Source organism: Andrographis paniculata, unplaced genomic scaffold (assembly GCF_009805555.1).
Source record: "Andrographis paniculata isolate CXL003 unplaced genomic scaffold, ASM980555v1 Contig60END, whole genome shotgun sequence".
Classification (NCBI taxonomy): Eukaryota; Viridiplantae; Streptophyta; class Magnoliopsida; order Lamiales; family Acanthaceae; genus Andrographis; species Andrographis paniculata.
The window spans coordinates 6,858,562-6,885,047 of record NW_026137596.1 but is presented as its reverse complement, the minus strand read 5'-3'; the positions used below and the strand labels follow the sequence as shown (position 1 = coordinate 6,885,047).

General features: G+C 37.1%; 1 protein-coding gene across 2 annotated transcripts; it reads left to right on the top strand.

Moving 5' to 3' along the window:
- The first annotated feature begins 877 nt into the window (after nt 1-877).
- LOC127259956 (PLAT domain-containing protein 3-like) lies at nt 878-3,143 on the top strand. 2 transcript variants are annotated; one of them, XM_051287575.1, is made up of 3 exons: nt 878-1,016; nt 1,185-1,665; nt 2,802-3,143. In XM_051287575.1, exons 1-2 carry the CDS (start codon nt 936-938, stop codon nt 1,635-1,637), a joined length of 534 nt encoding a protein of 177 aa, XP_051143532.1. In that variant the 5' UTR covers nt 878-935; the 3' UTR covers nt 1,638-1,665; nt 2,802-3,143. The 2 variants fall into 2 exon arrangements, with proteins under 2 accessions (XP_051143532.1, XP_051143533.1); XM_051287576.1 differs by having other exon boundaries at nt 2,791-2,810.
- The last annotated feature ends 23,343 nt before the right edge of the window (nt 3,144-26,486 follow it).

Genomic DNA, 26,486 nt, shown 5'->3' with positions numbered 1-26,486 from the left:
AAAGCATATTGAAATAAAGCATTACTTTATTCGCAATTTGGTAACAACATGAAGTATGCATCTGACATTGTACAACACATGAGCTTAGCTTGCTGCTCTTTTGCACGAACTTTACGCACATCTCTATATTACTAACTTTGAATTAAAGGGTGTTAAAAATCATTTATCTTAATTCAAAATATTTACTATTATTATCCACCCATTATATATTTATATGTAGATGGTGTCAGTTTTTTTTCTCTTTCTTCTTTCATATTTTTATTATCATTCTGTTTTCTTTGTGCATACAATATGCAAATTTTTTTCTTATATTAAAAAATTAAATCCAAACTATCAAAATATGTAATTTTTCCATTTGGAAAAATGATGTAGTTTTGAGCAAATACACAGGATAAAAGATATAATATTATAATTATAAAATTGAGAAGGTAATAATAAATGAGTATTATAGAAAATTTATTACTAAGTTGATAAAAAAATAATAGGATAAATAAAATAAAAAAAATAATTACACAATTGCTAAAAGTAAAAGTAATAAAATTATTTTATTATAAATAAAATATACATAAAGGATTACTGAAGTAATTTTGATGGAAGGAAATATATTATCTTATTTTTTTCAAAGTAACCAATTTTTATCAAGCTGACTGCCGAGCACCTAGATAATTTTTATTTTTTTTTATTTATTTATTTTTTAATAACGTGGGAACTTGCATCCGCTATCCGAAAGTGCGCATTGGGTAAACTCGATCGAACCTAATACCCTGCAAATTAGGCTCGACAAATCTTGTATGGCAGGTGACCCGAAGCCTCGTATATAACCTGTTTTACATGCAGTGTCTGTGTATGTATCTATATATATACTATACACACATACAGGAGGTTATTAACACTTAATTGTTGATGCTCACTCATATCGATCGATTTGGACAAAGATGAAGATCCGCAACAAATTCCTCTCCATCGCACTCCTCCTCTCCACGCTTCTCTGCCTGTCCTCCTCCTTCTCCTCTTCTGTAAGTCTGCATTTCATTCATACAATTACAATTATTACAATTACACAATTTCAATCTAGGTCAGGTCAGGTCAGGATCAGATCTGCAAATTCCAATTATCACATATATATATATTAATTCATGGATGATCGATTCCATGGATCCATTGATTTATTTGATTGGTTGCAGACGAAGATGCAGAACAAATGTGTGTACACGATCTACGCTCGAACCGGGTCCATTGTGAAAGCCGGAACAGATTCCCGAGTCAGCCTCGTCCTGGGCGATTCCTCGGGTAACTCGGTCTGGATCCCCAACCTCAAGCACTGGGGACTAATGGGCCAGGACCACGACTACTTTGAGAGGGCCAATCTGGATATCTTCACGGGTCGGGGTCGTTGCATGGGTCGACCCGTTTGCAGGGTCAACGTCACCTCTGATGGGTCGGGGACACGCCCCGGTTGGTACTTGAACTATGTTGAGGTCACCTCCACTGGGCCTCATATACCCTGTAGTCAGTCCCTTTTCCACGTGGAGCAATGGCTGGCGTTGGATGTTCCTCCTTACAAATTGACGGCTCAGATTGATAGGTGTGAGCCCAAGAAGCCCATTTCGGAAGCCCGGCGGTTTTTGGTGAAGTGACGAATCCTCTCAATTCGGCTTTGAAGCAGTAATGATTTATTTTATTTTTATTCCTTTTTGTTGATTAATTAATTATAAATAACTCGAAACTAATTCGAAGCCAAACAAGAGTCAGATATTTGATTCTATTCGATTTTCTTGAGGCAAATAAATCTGTTTGTTTCTCAATTTATACATATAAGTATTCTTTTTCAAATTTTATATTTATATTTATATTTTTATTTGAATAGTAATTTATACTCAAAAAAAAAAACAACCTTTTTCAATGGAATTGAGCCTTGTTGTCTAAAGTTAAATTGAAAAAAAAAAAAAAAGTTTATATAACCTTTCCTATTTAATTTAATCATTAATAGTTTGTTTTCTTATATTATGAGTTTGTCTTTTATTATTTCAAATCCAAAATACTATTCATTTAGTACCGTTTCAATAAAAATATATTATTTTTTTAAAAAATATTATATCAAAATATTATTTAAATAAAATTTAAATTAATATTTTATTTTAAATTAATTTCAGATTACAATCAAACAAACTTATTCTATAATATGAAATTTGTACGTCATTTTCTCTTTTCATCACCTTTTGCAATGCCAATTCAAATCTGATCAAATAAGATCATCTATAAAAAAAATTTCTCTAGGAAATATTTTTATCATTGCAGGTTATTTTTTCTTTCTTAAACATTATATTTTCTCTTTTGCAAACTTAACAAAAAATATATAAATATTTATATCCATACTAAAATTGTTTATTTAAAATTAAAAATTTTAAAAATATAGTAATTTACATATCATTGGTAAAAAATAAAATTTTATATAATACTTTATATTATAATCAATGAATTCAACTTCATAAGCATATATGGACAATACAAATAGACAAATTTTAAAAAATTGTCTTGAAATATACATTATCACAAAAAAATATTATAGTGATTTGATAATGGTTTAGTTTCTCTTTGTATTTGTTTAAGAGGAATATAATTTTTCGAAGAGAGATATAATTTTCCTTCAATTTATTATTGAACCAAGTAGTGGCTCTTTCCTAACCGGATGTTATCTAAATCCGTAAATTAAGGAAATATTGAAATAATTCCTAAAAGTTTTTGTTTTTGTATCGTGTTTTTTGTGCACTTCGAAATATAAATTGATAGCGTTCATGCAGGGAGCAGCTTTAGGATCAAGTTAAATTTTACTGAACGTGTCTTTCTCGAGCTTACCTACTCCTGCATATCGATACCGATAGAGCAATTAGCTCCCATAGATTATTACCGGCTGGCTTCCACTGGCCGTTGGTAACTTGACAACACTTGAAATTCTTAACCGAGACCTACCGGTGAAACAACCACATGAGAAGATTATAGTTTGTTAAATAAATATTTGTATTTCTAGTATTCATTTCAAATAGTATTTTTTTTTAAATTTTTTTATAGTACGACCAATATTTAATTTTATAGTGTATTTGAAGTACTTGTTCATTTTATTACTCATATTGTCTTCAATTGAAACCAATACTTTTTAATAGATGTTTATTATGTAAGCGACCTATTTATTTCCTAACCGTACATGCAAAAAAAATATTACGATATTAACTAGTTTGTGATTTTTTTAAAAATGCTTTAGTGTTTATACAACTATTTATATAAGCACTACAAACCTTCAAATAATTCAATTATGTAAACATAGTAGCCGCATGTAGATTTTTATAAGAACTAAGTTTAAAAATACATTAGGCCAATGAAATATTACAATAAATCAACATGGACTTGTTATCATTTTTATTTTCTATCCGAGAAAAAATACATTCTTTTTCAAAAGAATAGTTGTATTTTTGCAATTTATTTTATGTATTTTTCTATAGCGTAATCAATACATATATATTCATTATATTACATATACTTCATTCAATTGGGATCGATATTTTCTTCAAATATTTTTTTATTTCGATTTAATAGTTATGAATATTTAAATGTTTATATTATTTATTTGTCTATATATGAATATTTAAATATAGAATCAATCTACTTATTTTCCAACAATATTTGTAAGATTGAGTATTGTATACTTAATTACTATATCATTGTTCTTTAAATGCATAACATATGATTGTTGTAATTCATAAGCCCTATATATTTAACATAATTCCATGAATTCTATATATATAAAAAAACGAGTTGACGTAATTCAATTTCGGTTAATTTTTACATTAGAAAAATATAATTTTCAAACGAATGCTCTATTTTTAGGTTTCATTTCAGATATTATTTTTTTATAAATTGATCAATACTTTATAAAATATTTGAAATTTTTATTTATTGTTTTATTCATACTTTATTTAATCAAAATTGATATATTTTTTTTTATAAATATATATATTTTTTACTATTTAAGCATTGCAAATATTTCTTTATATTTATGATTATTTACGGGTCATTAATTTAAATTATTTTGTATTACTATAGATTTTTTTTTTCCCATCAAATGTGTGTTCCTTTGTGTTTTGGTTTGAATTTTGTGGTTTGAATTTTTTTTTATGTGAATTATAGAGAATTGTGTATATAATATAAAAATAATTAATGTGTATAATATATTAATTTTTTGAAAAAATGTGTTAAATTTTTTTTGTTAAAGAAACAAATTAAATAAAAGTAAATTAATTAAGCTATTAATGGCACATATTTATTTCAGCAATGTTGAATGATGAAATTCAGCATGTTATCAAACTTATTCTATTTTAAGTTTATTTTATACTCCCTTCATCATGTGTTAAGGTGTACATTTACGTTTGATGCGAAATTTTTTTTTAAAAAAAATAATATTTTAATAATAATATATAATTAAAAGTAGTATAAAAATAATTTTGGCATTGCTTTTTGACATAAAAGTCACGATGTAATAGTAAAATATAAATACTTGTAGAAAAAAAGTGGAGTCTATAATTATTAAAAAATAAATATGTACATTAACAATGGACGAATGAAAATAAAAAGATATATACGTTAACGCGGAATAGAAATAGTATTATATCAATAAATGATCTTTATTATATAAAAAGTAACCTATGTATAATTAAATACCACATAATATTATTTAATTTAAGATATATTCTCTTCAAAATAAATAATATTCACTCCGTCTCAATTGAAAGAGGTACTTTACAGTTTTTTAGTAGATTAAGAATAATATTATCTTATTAGTTAGTGGAAGTGTATAAGAGGTTTTGATATTTTTGTCATTTGATGTATAAAATAATTGTATATATAATAGTATGTTTGTAATTTAAATATAAATTAAAGAAAATTTTGATAGTAGTGTATGATAAATTTTTCTAAAATAGAAAATACATATTTTAGTGGGACAAAAGAAAATGGTAAAAGAAATATTTGATTGGAAAGAGTAATTACTTCACATTACTTTTAGTATATATATATATATATATTGCTGGTCCTAAGTCCGGACGAGATGGTGCTTGCCCAGGACCAAATATAAATAGAGGATCCATTATATATTTATATTATATATGTATAATTTTTATATAGAACTTATTTGATATAGATATATTTAGTGTACATTTACTATATTATTATTGTTGTTATTGTTGTTGTTTAATTTTTAGAAAAAAGTCATTAATTATATAATACTCTTTCCATCCCACTTATCATGTCCACTTTTGTATTTCTGTCTGTCCCATTTATGTTGTCACTTTTTTTTAGAAAAGAATTAAAAAAATTTAATTAGACTAATTAGTTATCTTAATCTTAATCTACAAATATTTTTATTATATAATAATTATTTTCACTAATATATTTTTAACTATTTACTAATTATACTCTTCTTTAATTTTCGTATTACAGTAAAGCGAACATGGTATCCAGAAGGAAGCAAATAATATAAGGATTACAATATAATTCTATATCCATGGCTAGGGCTCAAATAATATAAGGATTACAATATAATTCTATATCCATGGCTAGTGCTCACCTACTTTCTTTCTTAGCCTGCAGGTTTTCAGACTTGCTATTAATCAGAGGATAATTTTTCCAGAGGATCTCATATATATATATATATATATATTCTCATCATACAAAGGTAATGATGATTTTAGTGCTTCAATTGGGATATATTATGCCACCTTATGAACAAACATCAATTACTATCAATTCTTGAAAAATCATATCTAAATAAAGAGTTGAATTTATTCTGTGAAAAATTACATTCCACTGGAAAATTGCATCTCTTACTTTAAAAATAACGTAACATTTCAATCTCACACTATTTGAAATATATAAATAAGTGTAGAAGACTATGTATTAAAGCAGATTTAATGTCTGGAATAGATCTGATTAAATTCAATACTTGAGTAGTACTCTTGATTTTGCTGATAAAAAAAAAAAAAAACAGTACGGATTATCCCATAAAATTGATTTCATAATACCCGACAATAGGTTTGAACTACAACTTTTGGAAATTATGTCTAGACACAATTACAATCTGATTTGTATATCCAAGTCATTACTATTTTACCCGGATGGTGTAAATACTTCTCATAATGGTAATTTTATTTTATGTATATTTATATTGAACTTGCATTTTGAAAAAGTCAGCATTTTGTTGTATTTCTACGTAAGTGAATTGTTGATACATCATAAGAAAATACTTATTCATTTGTAATTGGACAGAATATTGGTGTATTTCCAACAGGTTCTTAAGTCGGCCAAGACTGCTATAAATACTTGACATTGTATTTAAAACATATACATAGAAATCAATTCTCCTCTTCGTCTCTCTCTCAATTCCCTGCCTGCACTCATACAAACTCATATTAACATACAAACACAATCATTACTTATATATATATATATATACACGCATATATATATATATATTACATATCAATATATATAATATATACAAAATAGTGATTAACAATAAGGATTATAGAATAAATTAAAAGAAAGATACCGATCACCTAAAATTTATCGTACTGTCAAAAGTCCGCAACGAATGGTAAAATTTGAGGTTGCATAATACTTCAAATCGGTCATTGGATATAAATCTCCCATATTCATGATCATTTTACAGTTGAACCTATGTGGTGAGAATATTAATAATAGTGACATAATGAAGAAAATATTTTCCACATTCCATGCCTCAAACCTGCTTTTACAGCAGCAATATTGAGAGAATGGTTTCAGAACATATTCAAATCTTATTGTTTGTCTTCTGGTGGCAGCACAAAACAACAAAATATTGTTGAAAAATCATGCATCAAGGCCAACAAGTTCTAACCCATTCCCTGAAGCAAATGCGGTACACTTTGCAAATTTAGGTTGTGGAAATAACAAAGGCCAAGGCAGAGGCCAAAGACACAACCATCCCTAACCTCATCGAAATAATGACAAGAAATCATACAAACCCCTAAAGAGGAAGAACGAAAAGAAGAAAAAAATTATGAAGATAATGTCACATATGCGGCACAAAAGAACACTGGTCACGTGTCTGTAGAACGCCTAAGCAGTTGATTAATTTGTACCAGGTTTCGTTGAAAGGGAAAAACACATATGCTGACGTAAATCTTGCTGAACAGAATAATGATGACACATATAATGATATCCTAAACTTCGATATTATGCATCTCGATACAACAAACTTTCTTGAGTACCCTAAAGGTTCCTAGTGATTATATATTTTATTGCTTTATTATTTTTTGTACCTCATCTAATTTTTGTAATCCCTCATTTTTGTATACTTTTGTATTGTATCGGCTATATTGATATATTTTATTTTATTTTTTTAATTCTGAAAAAATATTGATTCCATGTGTCAAAATACACATTATAAAGAGGATAATATTTTTCTAATTGACAGTGCGACTACACACACGATATTAAAGTATAAAAATATTTATCCCACTTGAAGTTGGAAAAAGTAAAAGTCGGCACAATAAGTGGTAGTGCAACATTAGTTGAAGGCTCCGGAAAGGCCTTTATATGTTTCTCTGAAGAAATCAGACTTATAATACAAAAGACATACTTGCTGAATTTCACTAATATTCGTAGAAAAGAATATCACATTAAAACAATGAATGAGACAAATAATAAATTTTTGGTGAGCACAAGAATCATCAATAAAAAGAAGTGTGCAATTGCAAAATTTCCCTCATTATCCTCTGACTTGTATTATGTCAAAATAAATACCGTTGCAATCAAATGAATTTTTGACTTGGCACGATCGCTTCGAGAATCATAGAAATACCAGAATGAGGCGAATAATTGAAAACTCCATTGGTCATTATTGAAAGATCGAAAGATCTTGAATTCGAATGAATTTGCGTGTGTTGTATGCTTACAAGACAAGCTGATAATCAGGCCGTCGGAAATCAAAGTTGGGACCGAATATACACATTTCTAGAAAGAATCTAGAGTGATATATGTGGACCTGTAGATCCACTATATGGGCAATTTAAATATTTCATGGTGCTAATTGATGCATTGACAAGATAGTCCCACATATGTTTGCTATCTACGCGTAATTTAGCGTTTGCAATGTTACTTGCACAAGTAATTAAATTGAGAGCATATTTTCTTTATTATCCAATAAAGAAAATTAATCTTGATAATGATAGTAAATTTTTATCACAAACATTTGACGATTATGGCATGACTTTGGGGATAACTGTGAAATATCATATTCTTTATGTTCACACCCAAAATGGTCTGAAAAAATCTTTTATAAAAAAAGTGCAATTAATTATCATACAATTATTGATGAAATCCAAACTTCTCGTTTTTGCTTGAGGACCTGCAATATTACATGGAGCAACACTTGAGTGAATTAGATCGATAAAATTTAAAAATACTCCCCAACACAATTATTGTTTGAAAACGAGTCCGATCTTTCTCACATGAGAATTTTTTAATGTGATGTTTACGTGCAGATTGCATCACCTCAATGCACAGAAATGGACTCCCAAAATCTCTTGGGAATATATGTTAGGTACGAATCACTGTTGATAATTAAATACCTCGAACCACTGACGGGTGATCTATTTACTGTGTGATTCGCAGACTCTCATTTTGATGAAACAAATTTTCCGATATTAGGGGGAGAACAAAATCAACTGAAAAAAAAAGAAATATCTTGAAAAATACCTATACATTTCGTGGATCCTCGTTCAAGACAGTGAGAATTAAAATTATAGAGAATTGTATAATTGCAACAAATTGCAACTTAGTTACCAAATGCATTTAATGACTCCAAGAGAGTCACCATGTCATATATTCCTACAACAAATACACCGGCGAAAATGAATGTTCCAAAAACACAAATGAAAGTGACATGGATTAGGATCATCTCCATGAATCAAACTAGAAAGACAAGTATCTAATATATTCGGGAACTTACAAATGACGAATCGAAATAGAAATAGAAATAGCATAAGTCGAATTCCAAAAAAGTAATCACTCCTCTCGAGCAAGAACTTTCGAGAATCCACGGACTGTCCGAGGTTGCCGATGCATCTTCCGTCTCTCACACAATTGCATCCAAAGCTCAAACAATCGATGCATCTTCCGTCTCTCACACAATTGCATCCAAAGCAAATATGTATTCACAAAATATTCTCATCTAAGTTGTGTGTCCATCAAGAAAATAAACAAGGCTATACATACTAAATGACAAATTAATCTAAACCACACATCTTAAGTGGCAAGCTAATCTAAATCACACATTTTGATTAAGATCAAAGGATCACAACCTCTAAGCAAACAAGTAGCTTCGAGCGGGTTCGGGTTGCAATCGGTCCGTCTAAGTTCGGGTTCGGGTGATCCGGAGCCGTGTCATCCTCTCCCCCTTCGGCTGCCTTGTCCTCAAGGCTAGTAGCATCTTCAGCGTGATCAAATAGGCTCAAATCGGCAACGTTGAAAGTTGCATTAACGCCCAAGTCTTCCGGAAGTGCTATCCGATATGCGTTATCATTTATGCGCTCCAACACACGAAATGGACCAGCTCCATGAGGAGAAAGTTTCCCACGCCGCAGCTCTGGAAAGCGTTCTCTATGCAAATGTACCCATACCCAATCGTCCGGGTAAAAATATCACGCATTTTCTTCCGCGATTGGCATAGCATGCGTATGTTGTGGCCGCCTTATCAATGTTCTCCCGTACTTTGGCATGTAATTCCTTGATTGATGTAGCTCGATCCCTGCAACTAAAATTCAAATGCTCGCTACTAGGTAGTGGCAACATATCGGTAGGCGTTAGAGAATTAAAATTGCAAACAGCCTCAAACGGGGACAATTTAGTAGTAGTACTAATATTCCTATTATAAGCAAATTCAACATGTGGTAGCCATTCACCCATGTTCGACCACTATCATGTACCATGGCACGTACAATATTACCTAAGGTACGATTGACCGCTTCCGTTTGGCCATCCATCTGGGGGTGACACGTGGTAGAGAAAAGTAAGCGCATCCCAATTTCATGCCAAAGACTTTTCCAAAAATAAGATACGAACTTTACATCCTTGTCTGATACAATAATTTTTGGAACCCCATGCAATTTCACAACCTTTCGGAAGAAAAGCTTTGCCATATGACTAGCATCTGTCGTTTTAGCACAAGGTATAAAGTGAGCCATTTTGGAAAATTTATCAACCACAACAAAAATTGAGTCTTTAGCACACGGTGTCCGAGGTAAACCAAGAACAAAATCTCTAGAAATATCTAACCAAGGGCCTTCCGGAGTGGGAAGAGGAGTATACATACCATAGGGCTTCAAAGTACTCTTCGCCACTCTACATGCAAGACACTTATCAACAAAAGAATCAACATGTTTATGCATATGAGGCCAGTAAAAGTGAACGCTAAGAACATCAAATGTAGCATGTCTACCAAAATGTCCAAGCATATGACTACCATGACTCTCCTCAATCAAAACATCTCTAATGCTACATCTAGGAATGCACAATTTATCACCATGAAACAAATAGTCATCATGCTTATAATAATCATCAAAATCATGCTTCTCATACTTCCTAAATGTATCACCATAATCTACATCATGCTCATACAACTCACGAATATGTGCAAATCCAACCAAATGTGTACGAGTATGATTAAGCAAAACATACCTCCGAGAGAGTGCATCAACAACTACATTCTCTTTCCCTTGTTTATATTTAATCACATGTGGAAATTGCTCAATAAAGCTTACCCACCGAGCATGATGCTGATTGAGTTTTTGTTGCCCACGCAAATGTTTGAGGGTCTCATGATCCGTGAAAATTACGAACTCCTTTGGCAGCAAGTAATGTTGCCAAACTCTCAGAGCTTGCACAACCGCATATAATTCCTTGTCGTATGTCAAGTAATTAAGGGCTGCTCAAATTGAAATTTTCACTATAATAAGCAATCGGTCGCCCTTCTTGTAATAGTACTACACCTATACCAACTCCACTAGCATCACATTGGACTTCAAAAGTCATTCAAAGTCAGGTAGTGCCAAAACTGGAGCATGTGTCAAACTATCCCGAAGCTTCTCAAAAGATGCTTCGTGACTTGCCTCCCACTTAAATGGAACATTCTTCTTTAAAAGGGAGGTCAATGGGGCTGCTATCACACTAAAGTGTGGTACGAATCGCCTAAAGAATCCACACATTCCAAGGAACCTCCGGACATCAGCCACACTTGTACATTTTTTCCATTCACGAATTGCAGCAACCTTAGATTCATCAACCTTAAGATCATTTGCACCCACAACAAAGCCAAGGAAAATAATTTCATTAGTGCAGAATATGCATTTCTTGAACGTACCATACAATTTAACATTTCTTAAAGCATGAAAAACTTGCCTAACATGTCCTAGATGGTCCTCGAAACAAGTACTATAGACAAGTATGTCATCAAAGTATACCACCACAAAATTTTCAATAGATTCTCTCAACATATGGTTCATCAACCGCATGAAAGTACTAGGCGCGTTTGTCAACCCGAATGACATGACTAGCCACTCGTACAACCCAAACTTCGTTTTAAAAGCTGTTTTCCACTAATCTCCGGGTTGTATATGAATTTGATGGTATCCACTCTTTAAGTCAATTTTTGTAAACAACCGTGCTCCATGCAACTCGTCAAGCATATCATCCAATCGAGGGATTGGATGTCGGTATTTTACAGTAATTGCATTGACGGCCCTGCAATCAACACACATATGCCATGAGTTATCCTTTTTAGGGACAAGTAAAATAGGTACAGCACAAGGAGATAAAGATTCTCGAACCCATCCCTTATCAAGAAGCTCTTGGACTTGTCTCCGAATTTCCTCACTTTCTTTTGGATTACACCTATAAGCTGGCCTATTGGGAATTGATGAACCCGGTGCAAAATAAACACGATGTTCGATGCCTCGCAATGGTGGTAATCCAAGTGGTATATCATCAATAACAAGTACTTCTTTGAGTAAGAGAATATAAAAGTAAATTCCCCCATCTTGGTTACTGTTTTGGCGAACTTCTTTGTTGAACTCCTTGAGACTAAGCAACAGCTTACCATCGTCTCCCTTGGAAGGTTTCACCGAAACGGTAACAACAGCCCCTTTTGATTTAACCACATCTCGCATAGTCCTATGTAAATATTCAACATCACGACGGACGGTCTCGAGTGGAAGGACAGAAATGCTCAGCTTCTTGCGACCTTTAGTGAATTATATTTGATTCTTATATCCTTCATACAGAACACGTTTATCAAATTGCCATGGTCGTCTCAAAAGGAGGTGGCATGTAGTCATGGGACACACATCACAAAGGACATCATCATTGAAACCACATCATTGAAACCACAAATCGAAAAGGTAACAATCGTTCGTCTATCGACATGGACAGCTCCTTCATCGCTCATCCAATGTAGGTTATATGGTTTCGGGTGAGGGGTGGTATTCAAACTCAGCTTCTCAACCACATAGGAATTAATAACATTGGTGCAACTACCCGAATCCACTATCACAGATATAGTATATCCCGCTACCTTGCAATGACAATGGAATAGATTTTCTCGTTGTTCCGCATCCTTATCTTCGCGCAGTAAACAGGTCAAGGCACGCATGACTACTAAACTTAATGGATTCTCATCGCACACTTCTTCAACATCATCATCATCACTTCCAGCCTCTGCTTCAGCCTCTACTACCTCATCGCCCTCACCATCATCGACATATCCCCATTCGCCATTCTCCAAAATCATAACGGTTCGTTTATTGGGGCATTGACCTGCATAGTGCTCTTGTCCATGACACTTATAGCACATTACAATCTTTTCTTTTTTCTATCCAAAATCCTTTCCTTTGAACTTCGCAGCCTCATCCTTCTTATCAATTATTTTATATTTGTCTTTATCCATATTTTTATCGAAAGGCTTAGCGAAAACAATTCCCTTAGATCCGGTAGAAGATACAACCGGAGCTACAGAACTGGTCGGGAACTTTCTTTGAGATGAAAATCCGGTTGAGGTTGGTCTCTTGAGCTGCTCCTCGCGTTTGATAGCCAAATCCACAGCTTCCCGAAGAGAACGAAAACGGTGCAGCTCAACCGTATCAGCTATCTCACGCCTCAAACCCTTAATGAACCGAGCTTCTATCAATGACTCGCTCTCATCAATATCCAGTCGCATCATCAAAATCTCCAATTCCTTAAAATATTCCTCCACCGATTTCAAACCTTGCACCAAGGAACTGCAACTTGATATTCATATCTCGTTCATAAATTTGTGGCACAAAACGCCTCCTCATGATTTCCTTCAACCGGGGCCAAGTATCAATTGGATTTCGTTGATGCCGTTATCTATAACGTCTCTCCTTCTCCCACCAAGTCAATGCATAATCCCTGAATTCACAAATCGCCATTCGGAATTTCTTGCCATCCGTGTAATTATGGCAGTCAAACGCCATATCGCACTTTGTCGTCCAATCCAAAAATTCCTCTCCCCCTCTTAATCCTCCAAAGGTGGGAAGGGTAATCCTAATGGTAGAAAGATTGTCATCCACTTCACCACGTCGATGATAAGTTCGGTCTCGTTCATAGAATGAGTGCTCTGAGTTATGACTATTGTGTGCGTCTGGCTTTATTGAAGGACTCACATCACGATGATGAGAAGCTTCAGTTGCATCATATCTACCCCGAATATCAGCTACTCCAAAAGGAACCTCAGTCCATGCCGTCTCCAAAGATGTCAACCTGTGATTGAGGTCCTCCATTTTCTTATTCACGGCGTACTCTACATGATCCCAAGTTACTCTTTGTTGCATGGATAAAGTTTTTTCTATTTTGGCCTCCAATTGTTGCATACTCGCTTCCAACAGCTCCTTCAATTGTTCGAAAGTGGCCATCCTGCAAACAAAGACAAACTAAATATATGTATATCGAAAGGTAAGTGCTCTCACTTTCTCTCACAACTCTCAGAAAGGAAAATCAGAAACAACCACAATCAAAACAGAAGAAGCGTTTTGCAAATACCTCAAACAGTACATAGGAGTTCCTTCAAATGCAATACTCAAGGAGAAGTAATTTTGAATAAAAACAAGACGCATCAACTAGGAAACAACTAGAGGATTCGACGCCAAACTATAATCGCAGAATGTAAAGAAAGTTTGACACAAGTTCTTATTCCACAATTAAGCAACAAGCTAGAATCGAAATCCCTAGCACATCATTTGATCATGACAATCTCTCATAACTCAAAAGAACCCCCACAGAAGGAGAGAACTACTTCCTCAAAATTGGTTTAGTGACTCTCAAGTATGATTATCCAAATGATCGACAATGCACTATAACAAGAAGAGAAAGTGTGCTGCTCAATTTGTTTTTATTTTTTTTTTGTTTTTGTTTTTTTAATGCTCTAGGCTTTTACTTAATGTTTAGAGTGCGCCTTTTTCTAATTTATATTACCATCTTGGCTCTTTTATTGCACTTTTACCACACTCCTAAAAAACAGGACGCAGTGCACTATAACCAAATTCAAATGCTATTTCAGAGAGCTATTCAAAACCAAATCTCACGATTCCAAAAATTAAAATAAACTTCAAGGATTGATCTAACAGGAAAGAAAAGAATCACTCAATAATTCCCAGCCAATTGAGAGCAGTAAATCAAACAATTCGACTGCTCAAAACAGAAAACAGGATGTTGGACCCAAAATTTTCAAACTGACCAAAAACTGTCTTCCATGTGTTTTTTTTAAGATTTTGAGATCACAGCACGGCGAAGCAGTGCTCACTATATAGAGGACTCGATGCCGATTCTGAAACCTCCTCAGATAGTAAATCAGAGTTCGTATGCAAAAGTTACGGCCAAAATACGATTTACCGACAAAACTCACAAAAACACACTTCTAAGCCCTCAATTCACTCAATTTCATGATCATTTGATGTGTTTAGTGCCAGCCAAAATCACAACTACTTGTGTTTCTTGAGAGACAAATTCAACAACACAACTCATGTTTGGCAACTAACAATGGATTGGAACTAGTTATCATTTCCACTATATAGGAAATTTTTGCAACAACGAAATGGCTATTTCCAGAAACTATGAACTATCTTCAAATAACATGAACTAAACCTATGTTCTAACACAAATTTGATCAAACAGGACATAGAGACATATTATCGAACATGTTGTGAACAAGATAGCTACGAAATCTTATGATCAAATCAACAACCGCCGCTCTGATACCAATTTATGACATGGATTAGGATCATCTCCATGAATCAAACTCGAAAGACAAGTATCTAATATATTCGGGAACTTACAAATGACGAATCGAAATAGAAATAGCATAAGTCAAATTCCAAAAAAGTAATCACTCATCTCGAGCAAGCACTTTCGAGAATCTATGGATTGTCCGAGGCAGCCGATGCATCTTCCGTCTCTCACACAATTGCATCCGAAGCTCAAACAATTGATTTGCCCTCTCGGTGATTCCAACTCTAAGGAATCTCTCCAAAGCTAGGTAAACCCTCTCACAAAATGTTCTCATCTAAGTTGTGTGTCCATCAAGAAAATAAATAAGGCTATATATGCTAAATGACAAATTAATCTAAGCCACACATCTTAAGTGGCAAGCTAATCTAAACCACACATTTTGATTAAGATCAAAGGATCACAACCTCTAAGCAAACAAGTAGCTTCGGCCGGGTTCGGGTTGCAATCGGTCCGTCTAAGTTCGGGTTCGGGTGATCCTGAGCCATGTCAAAAAGTGTCAATGAATCTTCTACGTGCCTAGAACATGGCAGACCTGTGGGTTCCAAGGATAAAAATCCTAAAAAAAAAAAAAAGTTATTGAGTAATAATTCAACCTCTCAAACAATTTGTAATGACAAGGAAAAAATCTTTGAAGATGATGCCCCTGAAGAGCTTATCTCAGAAAAAAATAAAGTTATTGAAAATCCAATTAACTTCACCACTACAAAAAAAGGTTGGAACCGAAAGTAAACAGTCATTGATAATGCTTTTGCATATAACGTGGTATTTGATATAATGGAAAATAACAAGGATCCCGAACCAACATCATTTGATGAATGCCAGAAAAAAAATGATTGGCCAAAGTAAAAAGATGTGATCCAATTTGAATTAGACTCACTGGCCAAAAGAAATACCTGACCTATAATTCAAACATCAGAAGGTGTCAAGCCAATTGGGTGCAAATGAGTATTTATGAGGAAAAAAATGAAGACAATGAGATTGTCCAATACAAAGCAAGACTTGTAACCTAAAGATTCTTACAAAGACCTAAGATTGATTATGATGAAACATATTCTACAGTTATAGATGGTATCACATTTAGATATTTTGTAAGCCTAGCGGTGCATGAAAAGCTTGACATGCGCCTTGTAAACGTAGTCACTGCTTTTGTGTATGACTCAGTGAAGAATGATATTTATATGAAATTCCCTGAAGGATATGACATGCTTGAAACATGCAAATCAAATCCCAGAGAATGTTATTCCATCAAAATACAAAAGTCTTTGTATGGACTCAAACATTATAGACGCATGTGGTATAACCGTCTCACTGAGTGTTTGACCAAAAATGGCTACACTAATGACCCAATATATCCATGTACTTTCATAAAAACTAATGAACCTATATATCTACGTGTTCTCATAAAAAAAAGGTAAAAATTTGTAATCATTGCAGTATATGTTGATGATCTCAATATCATCGGAAATCTTGAAGAGCTCCAGTCAGCTGGGAATATCCGAAAGAAAAAATTTGAAATAAAAAACTTTGGAAAGACAAAGTTCTCTGCAAATTGAATATGGATAATAAAATATTCATTCACCAAACTACTTATACCCAGAATGTATTAAAGCGATTTTATATGGATAAAAACACATTCATTATAGTACCTCCGGAATTTGGCCGGTGCTAGGTCAACTCTTGTGGGTGAGCCGGTGCCAGACCATCCGAGATTGAATGAATAGTAATTAAATGCATCAATAGACTACTCATGTCAACAATGTACATATTTCTTTTCTGGAGCCCTACTAAAAGAACTCTAGAGTTAAGTGAGCTTGTTCTAGAGTAATTTGAGGATGAGTGACACCCTAGAAAGTCTCTTAGGGTGTGCATGAATGAGGATAGAAGTTCGCTAGAAGGACTCGTGTTGATTTGTGGGCTTAGTTTGTAATCCCGACACGCCCAGTTTTGCGACGCTTGCGGGCCGGGGTGTCACAGTTGGTATCAGAGCCAACTTGCGATAGGCCGCAATCATTGACCGGATTGTTGACGAGCCTAGCAGTTGAGGGATCCTTGGGCTGCAACGGAGATGTTACATTCTTAAGTGGGGGATGATGTAATACCCCAGAGTTGGGCCGGTACTAGGCCAACTCCCGTGGATAAGCTAGTGCCAAGGCATCCGAGATTGAATGAATAGTAATTAAATGAATTAATATACTACTCATGTCAATAATGTGTACTTTTTTTTTCGGGAGTCCTACAAAAACAACTCTAGAGTTAAATGTGTTTGCTCTAGAGTGATTTGAGGATGGATGACCCAGGGTGCGCATGAGTGAGGACAGAAACGCGTTGGAATGACTCGTGTCAACCTGTGCGGCCAGTCTGCAATCCCGACACACCCGGTCTTGCGTGGCTTGAAGGCCGGGATGTCATATTCATTGAGTATCCGAATGATCGTCAGGTCACTTGATCCAAATAAGGATCCATTTAGACCGAAAGAAGAAGACCAAGAGATACTTTATCATAAAGTACCGTATCTCAGTGCTTTATGCCGATGTTGGGTATTTGTCTGACCCGTATAAAGCAAAATCACAAACCGGCTATATATTTACAAATGACGATACTGTGATCTCTTGGAGATCCACAAAATAGACAATAAGCGCCACATTATCAAAGCATGCCGAAGTATTAACTATTTATGAAGCCAGTTGAGAATGTGAAGGTCAGTGACCCATCATATTAAAAGAAATTGTGGGCTAATCTTTGAAATAAAGATCCCCCAACAATCATATACGAAAACAATGTAGTTTGCGTTGCTTAGTTAATAGATGATATATTAAATAAAATAGAATAAAATACTCTCACCAAAATTTTTAGTTATTATGTGCAACAAATCCGGTCATCTGACAATTTTATAGAGTTATTAACCAAGACTCTACCGACATTAATATTCAATAAATTAGTGAAATGAATTGGAATGCATTGAGTCAAAGATCTTAAATAAGGTTCAAATCAATTGAAGAAAATCAGAATAAAAATAGCATACTCTTTTTCCTTAAGTATGACTTTTTCCACAAGGTTTTTCCCTTAATAATATTTTAACAAGACACATTTTTTGTCTAAAAATATTTAAAAGAAAGCGTTGTATAACTACATGAATTGTGGATGTATCATAAGCAAATATGTATTCATATGTAATTAGAAAGAATATTGGTGTAATCCAGTACTTAAGAAGGCCAATACTACTATAAATACTTGACGTTGTATTTAATACATATACATAGAAATCAATTCTCCTCTCTCCCTCAATTCTATGTATGCACTCATACAAATTCATATTACCATACAAACGTAATCATGTTATATACGTAGCAATTACATACCCAATACGCAGTGGCTACGTCGTCACAATGTGGATGCATTTAATTCTCAAGTTACACCGCCTGACTTGCTATATATATGTGCATTCATTTGTGTAATATGATATAGAAAGATGATGACTCCAAATATGAGCATATTCTTAGCTTGACAAAAATGTGTGTTACTTGAATTTTTGCATAAGAACCATCAAAATAATTCGTAATCGGCATACAATATTGATTTATATCACCAGGCATGACCCAAAATTCGTTGTTGAGATTATTAACGATTTTTTGCCCTCTTAAGCGGTATTCTGGAGCCAGAAAAGCTAAGGCAGACGCCGCAAGCGACAGCCGCCTTCGCTCGCAAGCGCCCAAGACACACCTTGAAAACACTAAGGCACGAGAGGCAAGCGGCCACCTTCATAGCCGCAAGCGATAGCCCCTCCCGCTTGCAAGCGACAGTCCAGATACCCGCCGCTGCAGACTATCACCAAATTTCAACTAAGTACTTCAAATGCAGCGGTACAGCTATTCCAATTCCAGCTAGCTCAAGCGAGCTGTGCTACGCTGATGCCCTCTTGCTCTCCAGCAAGCGAGGAAGATCTGTGCCATCAACGCAAGCGAAGCGGACACCCTGGGAGTTATGGCCAGCAACTGCTTCAACAGAATAACCACCTGCAACCGCTTAACTGCCCAGCGGTTGGAACTACCCAACAGCTTCTTGCAACCGTCCCGTTACAGCTGCTATAAATAGGGCCAGATATCTGTATGTAAAAAGAATCGAATTCTTGGATAATTTTCAGAATACACACAGCGTTTGTCGTCTTCCTGTTTCCGAGAGCTCCAACCCTGTAAGGAAGTTCTCCACAGGAAAGGCCAAGGGAGTGGGTGTCGTCCCTCTCCCTTGGCCACGTCTTTAATGCTTTCTTAGACTAGCTTAATGCTTTCATTTACAGCTTTGTAGTCTAATCCTTTTCGCATTTTTCATAGTATATAAAGAAATATCATTCTCTTCTTCAATTTAAATCCTTCCACAATTTTCCATACTTATATAAATCAATTTAGAGAATTTCACATCACTGGTATAGAGCGAGAGACGAATTAATTAATTAAGCCTTGTGATGCGCCAAAAGCGGTCTCAAGGTAGTTCAACGTAGTTAAGTACGCGGGAGCCTTGTCGACCTACTTAATTACTGTGCTGAATTTGATTCTGATAAAAGAGTACCAACGTCAGGGGGTAAAGCCACTAATGAGGCAGAAATTGGGAAAATTAACGGGACATAGACGGGGGTCTATTAGGTCGCAGAAATTCCTAGTGACAGTAGGGTTTCTTTCTTATAATGTCTTAATTCTGGGTGTCATTGAAGTCTTGTTGTAAATCCCCCCCAGGCCAAAATACCAGTGTGATGAGTTCTTTATAATCGAGTTTATATAATTACAACATCTTTCTGTCATCATTTTCGTAAAATACATATATGCTTTCGATAACACAACTACGTCATTCGCTCGCTGCATCCATGGAATTCTACCCATTTAGTAACGCACAGCTCAGACACAACGCCTCTCTTTCACTCTACTTCGCTCATGTACATATACATATATCAGGCCGCTCGCTCACATCCCAATCCTCTCGCTTTCGCTTCGCTCACCCCCATTCACTCCTTACTGCTTTATTTACCGCTTTCAGTAGTTGAAGGTTCTCCGCTCGAAGCGGGCTCTCCTTTTGTTTCTTCGTCGCTTCTCCAAGATTTTTAACATTGAAATTCATGACTTTAAATCCCTGTGTTCGACCTGGAAACTCACCAGTAAAACGAGTATAAATAATTGTGATAACTATCCAGGGTCTACAACTACATAATTGCTATATCTGACCATTCTTTTATAAAAAACTCCACTCATTGATTTTCGAATAAAATTCCCTGCGAATTAATATACAACAACAAATATTTTTCGGCTATCATAATTTGGCGCCGTTGCCGGGGATTTGAAACTCATGAAAAGTATCTGTTGGAAATCTTTTGAAGCGCCATAATTTACTTTTAATTCGTTGTAATCATGCTTTTTGTATTTAATTAAAATTCTTCTAACTTTAAATTTTTGTATGTGGCTGCCATTTTGTAGGGGTCCGAAGCGTTTTCAGCGTCCCACGAGTCCTACTCCCTCCTCTCGATCACAGAGACGTCTGTTCCGAGAGCAAGTGCGAGAACAACTCATGGCGAACCAAGGAAATGCCACCGCTCCTCCTACTGTCATCCCAGCTTTCCAGACTGCCGCTGGGACATCTTCAAACTCCGCCACATCTGCATCTTCGCAGGAGGTGCCGCTCCACGTCCCCACTGTGGTCCCTACTGTCATTCCTCCTGCACTTTCACAGACTGAGGAGCAGCTATTGAGAGCCCTCAGTAGCATTCAACAAGGAATGGCGGGGCTGCAAGCGCACCTCGCTCAGGTGGAACAAACTCAAGCTGCGCAGGGAGCATTTATTGCTTCCCAAGCGGCACAAGCTACCACCACCGCTGCGATACCCACAACCATCATTCCCCCACCACCTACTGCTGAGCCTTACCAGAGGGCTGAGGGTCATAGGGCTGCTGATCGCCCACTTGCTGAAGTCCCCATGGATGTTCACTACCAGACCCTTCTGGATCACACTTTAATTACAAGTTCTGCGCCCAGAGGCTCTGGCCATTATGAGGTGAAACCAGCGCTCGTCAGCCTGGCGAGCCAGAGCCAATTTCATGGGCTGCTCAATGAAAGCCCTTACGAACACTTACAGAACTTTAATAGGATCGCTGCCACCTCCAAATCGCACGGCATCACGGAGGACGCTGCCAAACTGATTCTGTTTCCCTTTTCTTTAACAGGAGAGGCCAGGAAATGGTTTGATAATCTTTATCCGATCCCTGGCTCATTCAAGGAAGCAGCGCAGGCCTTCGTGAGCAAATACCATCCTGTATCAAAGACCATTCGCCAGAGGAATGAAATACTTACTTTCAAGATGGCGAGTGATGAGACCCTTCCAAAAGCCTGGAGCCGATTCAAACAACTACTCCGCAACTGCCCTCATCACGAAATACCGGACTTCATGGAACTTCAGATTTTTTACTCAGGAATTACTCCTGAACTCAGAATGTCCTTAGATGCAGCGGCAGGAAGCTCGCTTATGGGGCGTTGTGCCTCTGAAGCGAGGGCTTTGATTGAGAAGATGGCGGCCAATCAGTCAAGTTGGCCAGAGTCCAACAGGCCCGAGCCATCGAGGGGTCTGTACCAGGTCCCTACTTCCGTATCTCACGATGCAAGGATCGACAGTTTGTCAATCCAAGTGAAGGAGCTGTCTAAGCTTATGAAGCAGGACCTGCGTACTAAAGGAAAACAAGCATTACATGAGGCCGCGGAATGCGAGGAGAAAGCTTATGATGACCAAAAATGTCCGCAGGTTGCTGAGTATTCAAATGAGGAAGCTCAGAACCCGGCGGAGGTCTTTTATATGGCTGGCAGAAATGCCCCCCAATTCCAGCAGTTCCAAAAAGGGCAAGTTCAAGGCCCCGCTGGACCGCGTCCTCAGCAACAATTTCAGAGGCCACAACAGTTCGCTGCACAACAATATATCCAAGGGGGATATCATCCACATCATCAACAATACAATCAAACCCCCCATTTCCCGCAGCAGGCACATGCATTCGCTCAACCTCCCACAGCGGCACAAGTCCCGTTGAGTCTGGAGGAACTCTGGAGGAACACAGAGCGAGCGAATCAGGAGTTCCAAAGAAACACATCTGCTTCGATCAAAATGCTGGAAGTACAAGTCGGGCAGATTGCTGAAGCGCTGAAGCTGAAGCAGAAAGGAACGTTGCCTGGGACAGTCGAGACTGTCCCGAACCAAGCAAAGGCCATCGAAACTAGAGGAGGAAAAAGGACGCAATCGCCACCACTGCCAGACAGAGGTATGAATCAATCTTCTTCCCCTATTGTTGCTAATATGCCTGTGCAGGATGAAATTACACAGATTCCATCTAAGGAGCAAGGTCCATCCCAACCTCGAGCGATACCAGCCGCTCAGGAGTCTGACCCGAAGGAAAGGGATATTGCTCAGCCTTTGGTTCGAGCTCCCTTTCCCGCACGATTTGGGAAGAAGGACAACTCCAAGGAGTTTGATAAGTTTGTACATACTTTCCGTAGTCTTCAAATTACTATACCGTTTGCTGATGCTTTGTCTCAGATGCCACATTACGCTAAGTTTATCAAGGATATAATCAATCGGAAGCGGGCATTTCCTGATGAAGTGGCAGCGGTGCAGCTGGAAAGTGTGTGCAGTGCCGTATTTAAGGAGGACCTCCCGAAGAAACTCAGCGATCCTGGGAGTTTTATCATTAGTTGTATAATAGGAAATTTAGAGCCGATTAGGGCATTATGTGATTTAGGTGCAAGTATCAATCTTATGCCCTTCTCGCTTTTCTCTAAATTAGGGCTTTATGAATTAGAAGCATGCAGAACTGTAATTCAGCTTGCCGATAAATCAATAAGATTGCCTAAAGGAATCATTCGTGATGTACTCGTGCAAGTAAACAAATTTATTTTCCCTGCAGATTTCATTATTATGGAAATGAGCGAAGACCGCGACATTCCAATTATATTAGGGAGACCTTTCCTAGCCACCGCTCAAGCTACAATAAATGTTGCTGAAGGAAAAATATCCTTGAGTTTTGGTGGTGATAAAGTCACATTTTCCATGAACTCAGCACTGCGCCAACCCCAGGAAGAAAATTGTGATTTTATCAATGAGTTAAATGAAATAATAACTTTTGAGAACCATGTTACACTTGATAGCCTGGAAGGAATTTCAGGTAATGGATCGCTCGAACTGGAAGATAAAAAGAATTCAGCTGAGGCAAGCGACGACATTCAAGCGCCCACTGAATCCATTGAACAAGCGAATAGGGAACCAGCGAGCGAGACCAACAATAAGGATGAGCTGAAGAAATTACCTGAACACCTCAAATATATATTCCTTGGGCCGGAGGAGAGTTACCCGCTGATAATCTCCGCCTTATTACTGCCGGACCAAGAGGCTCAGCTCATCTCACTTCTCAGAAGAAATCAAGCGGCGTTTGCATGGAAAATCTCAGACATTAAAGGAATCAGCCCAGCGGTGTGTATGCACCATATAAGGCTGGACGCTGATGCAAAACCATGTAGACAGCCTCAGCGGCGTTTGAACGAAAATATGCAAGAAGTAGTCAAGAAAGAGGTGATCAAATTGTTCGATGCAGGAATCATATACCCTATCAGTGACAGCCAGTGGGTTAGCCCAACCCAGGTGGTTCCCAAGAAAGGAGGATTCGTTGAACAGACAAGCGACGATGGGGAGGTCTTCATGACAAGACCTGTCACGGGATGGAGGGTTTGCATCGACTACAGAAAACTGAATTCAGCCACAAAGAAGGATCATTTCCCACTTCCCTTCCTTGATCAATGCCTTGAGAAGCTCGCAGGTCACGAATACTACTGTTTCCTCGATGGCTACTCAGGCTATCATCAAATTCCCATCAAACCGGAGGACTGTGAGAAGACCACATTCACTTGTCCATATGGGACTTTCGCTTATAGGAGGATGCCGTTCGGGCTGTGCAACGCTCCGGCCACCTTCCAGCGATGCATGTACCATATTTTCAGTGATCTCCTGGACTCCTGTATTGAAGTTTTTATGGATGATTTCTCGGTGTATGGCAAGACATTTTCCAGATGCCTGAATAATCTGGAAAAAGTACTCCTCCGATGCATAGAGACTGATCTCGTGCTGAACTGGGAAAAATGTCACCTTATGGTGAATGAAGGAATTGTCTTGGGCCATAAGATCTCGTCTGCCGGTATAGAGGTAGATAGATCAAAAATTAGTGTAATCGAAAAAATGCCAGCGCCCTCGAATGAGAAAGGAGTGCGAAGCTTTCTGGGTCACGCGGGATTTTACCGTCGTTTTATCAGAGGTTTCAGTCAAATCACACAACCACTCACGTCACTGCTGTGCAAGGATACTCAATTCCGCTGGTCAAGCGAGTGTGAGGAGGCTTTTCAAATACTGAAGGATAAGCTGACCTCTGCTCCTATAATTTCAGCACCAGTGTGGAGTGAGCCATTCGAGTTAATGACGGATGCAAGTGATTATGCCGTCGGCGCTGTACTAGGACAAAGGGTGGAGTCTAAACTTAACGTCATTTACTATGCAAGTAAAGCGCTGGACTCTGCTCAAAAGAATTACACTACCACCGAGAAAGAGCTGCTAGCTATTGTCTTCGCTTTTGAGAAATTCAGGCAGTATCTTATTGGAAGCAAGACTATTGTTCACACTGACCATGCAGCCATTAAATATTTGATGGAGAAAAAGGAGACAAAAGCCCGCTTGATTAGATGGGTTTTGTTGCTCCAGGAATTCGATATAGAAATCAAGGATAAGAAGGGAAAGGAAAATCATGTGGCAGATCACCTCAGTAGGTTGCAACAAGAGGAGGACAAATCTCCTGGAATCAATGAACAATTCCCAGATGAGAAGCTGTTCCTGGTGCAAGCGAAAGAGCCATGGTTCGCTGACCTGGCCAACTTTTTAACTACAGGACAGTTTCCAGCACACACTGTACAACGGGAAAAGAAGAGATTGCTCAGTTTGGCAAAGGATTATTTTTGGGATGAACCTTATTTGTTCAACATCGGCTCAGATGGGATAATCCGTCGCTGTGTAGCGGAGTCTGAGATCCCGCTGATCTTGAACGAATGTCACGGGTCCCATGTAGGAGGGCATTTCGCTGGCATGCGCACAGCGGCCAAAGTTTTGCAGTCAGGTTTCTTTTGGCCTACCCTACAAAAAGATGCAGATGCCTTTGCCAAAGCTTGCGACAAATGTCAAAGACTGGGGTCCATTTCGAAGAAAGATGAGATGCCCCAAACTGGAGTCTTGTTTGTGGACATATTTGATGTATGGGGGATAGATTTTATGGGTCCCTTTCCACCTTCTAATGGGAAACAATACATTCTGGTGGCGGTGGATTACGTGAGTAAGTGGGTTGAAGCGCAAGCGCTCACCACAAATGATGCTCGATCAGTGATCCGCTTCCTAAAATATACCATATTTCCAAGGTTTGGGGTCCCTAGAACAATAATAAGCGACGGAGGCACCCATTTTGTGAATAAGGCGCTGCAATCTTGCCTTCAACAATATGGTGTTCGTCAACATTTAACTACCCCCTATCATCCACAAGCGAGCGGTCAAGTGGAAGTTTCAAATAGAGAGATCAAACACATCCTCCAGACCACAGTAAATAAGAGTCGCAAGAATTGGGCAGAAAAATTGGATGATGCGCTGTGGGCCTATAGAACAGCCTTCAAGACTCCAATTGGAATGTCCCCTTATCGGCTTGTATATGGAAAAGCCTGCCACCTACCGCTGGAACTAGAGCATCGTGCGTACTGGGCTATCAAGTATCTCAATTTTGATCTTCTCCCAGCGCAGGAGAGGCGCACGAAAAGATTGCTCGATCTGACCGAGTTCCGATACCTTGCATATGAAAGCGCAAAGATCTATAAGGAAAGGATGAAATTCTATCATGACAAGAAGTTGAAAAAGAAAGAGTTTGCGGTGGGATCCAAAGTTCTTTTATATGACACTAGGCTCCACTTATTCCCAGGAAAATTGAAGTCACGGTGGACTGGGCCGTATATTGTCAGACAAGTGCTGCCAAGTGGAGCCATAAGGATTAACAATGTGGAGAC

Coding starts and splice junctions, on each gene's coding strand:
- LOC127259956 (XM_051287575.1), top strand. CDS start 936: ATGAAGATCCGCAACAAATTCCTCTCCATCGCACTCCTCCTCTCCACG. Junction 1,017..1,184: donor CCTCCTCCTTCTCCTCTTCT/GTAAGTCTGCAT, acceptor GATTGGTTGCAG/ACGAAGATGCAGAACAAATG.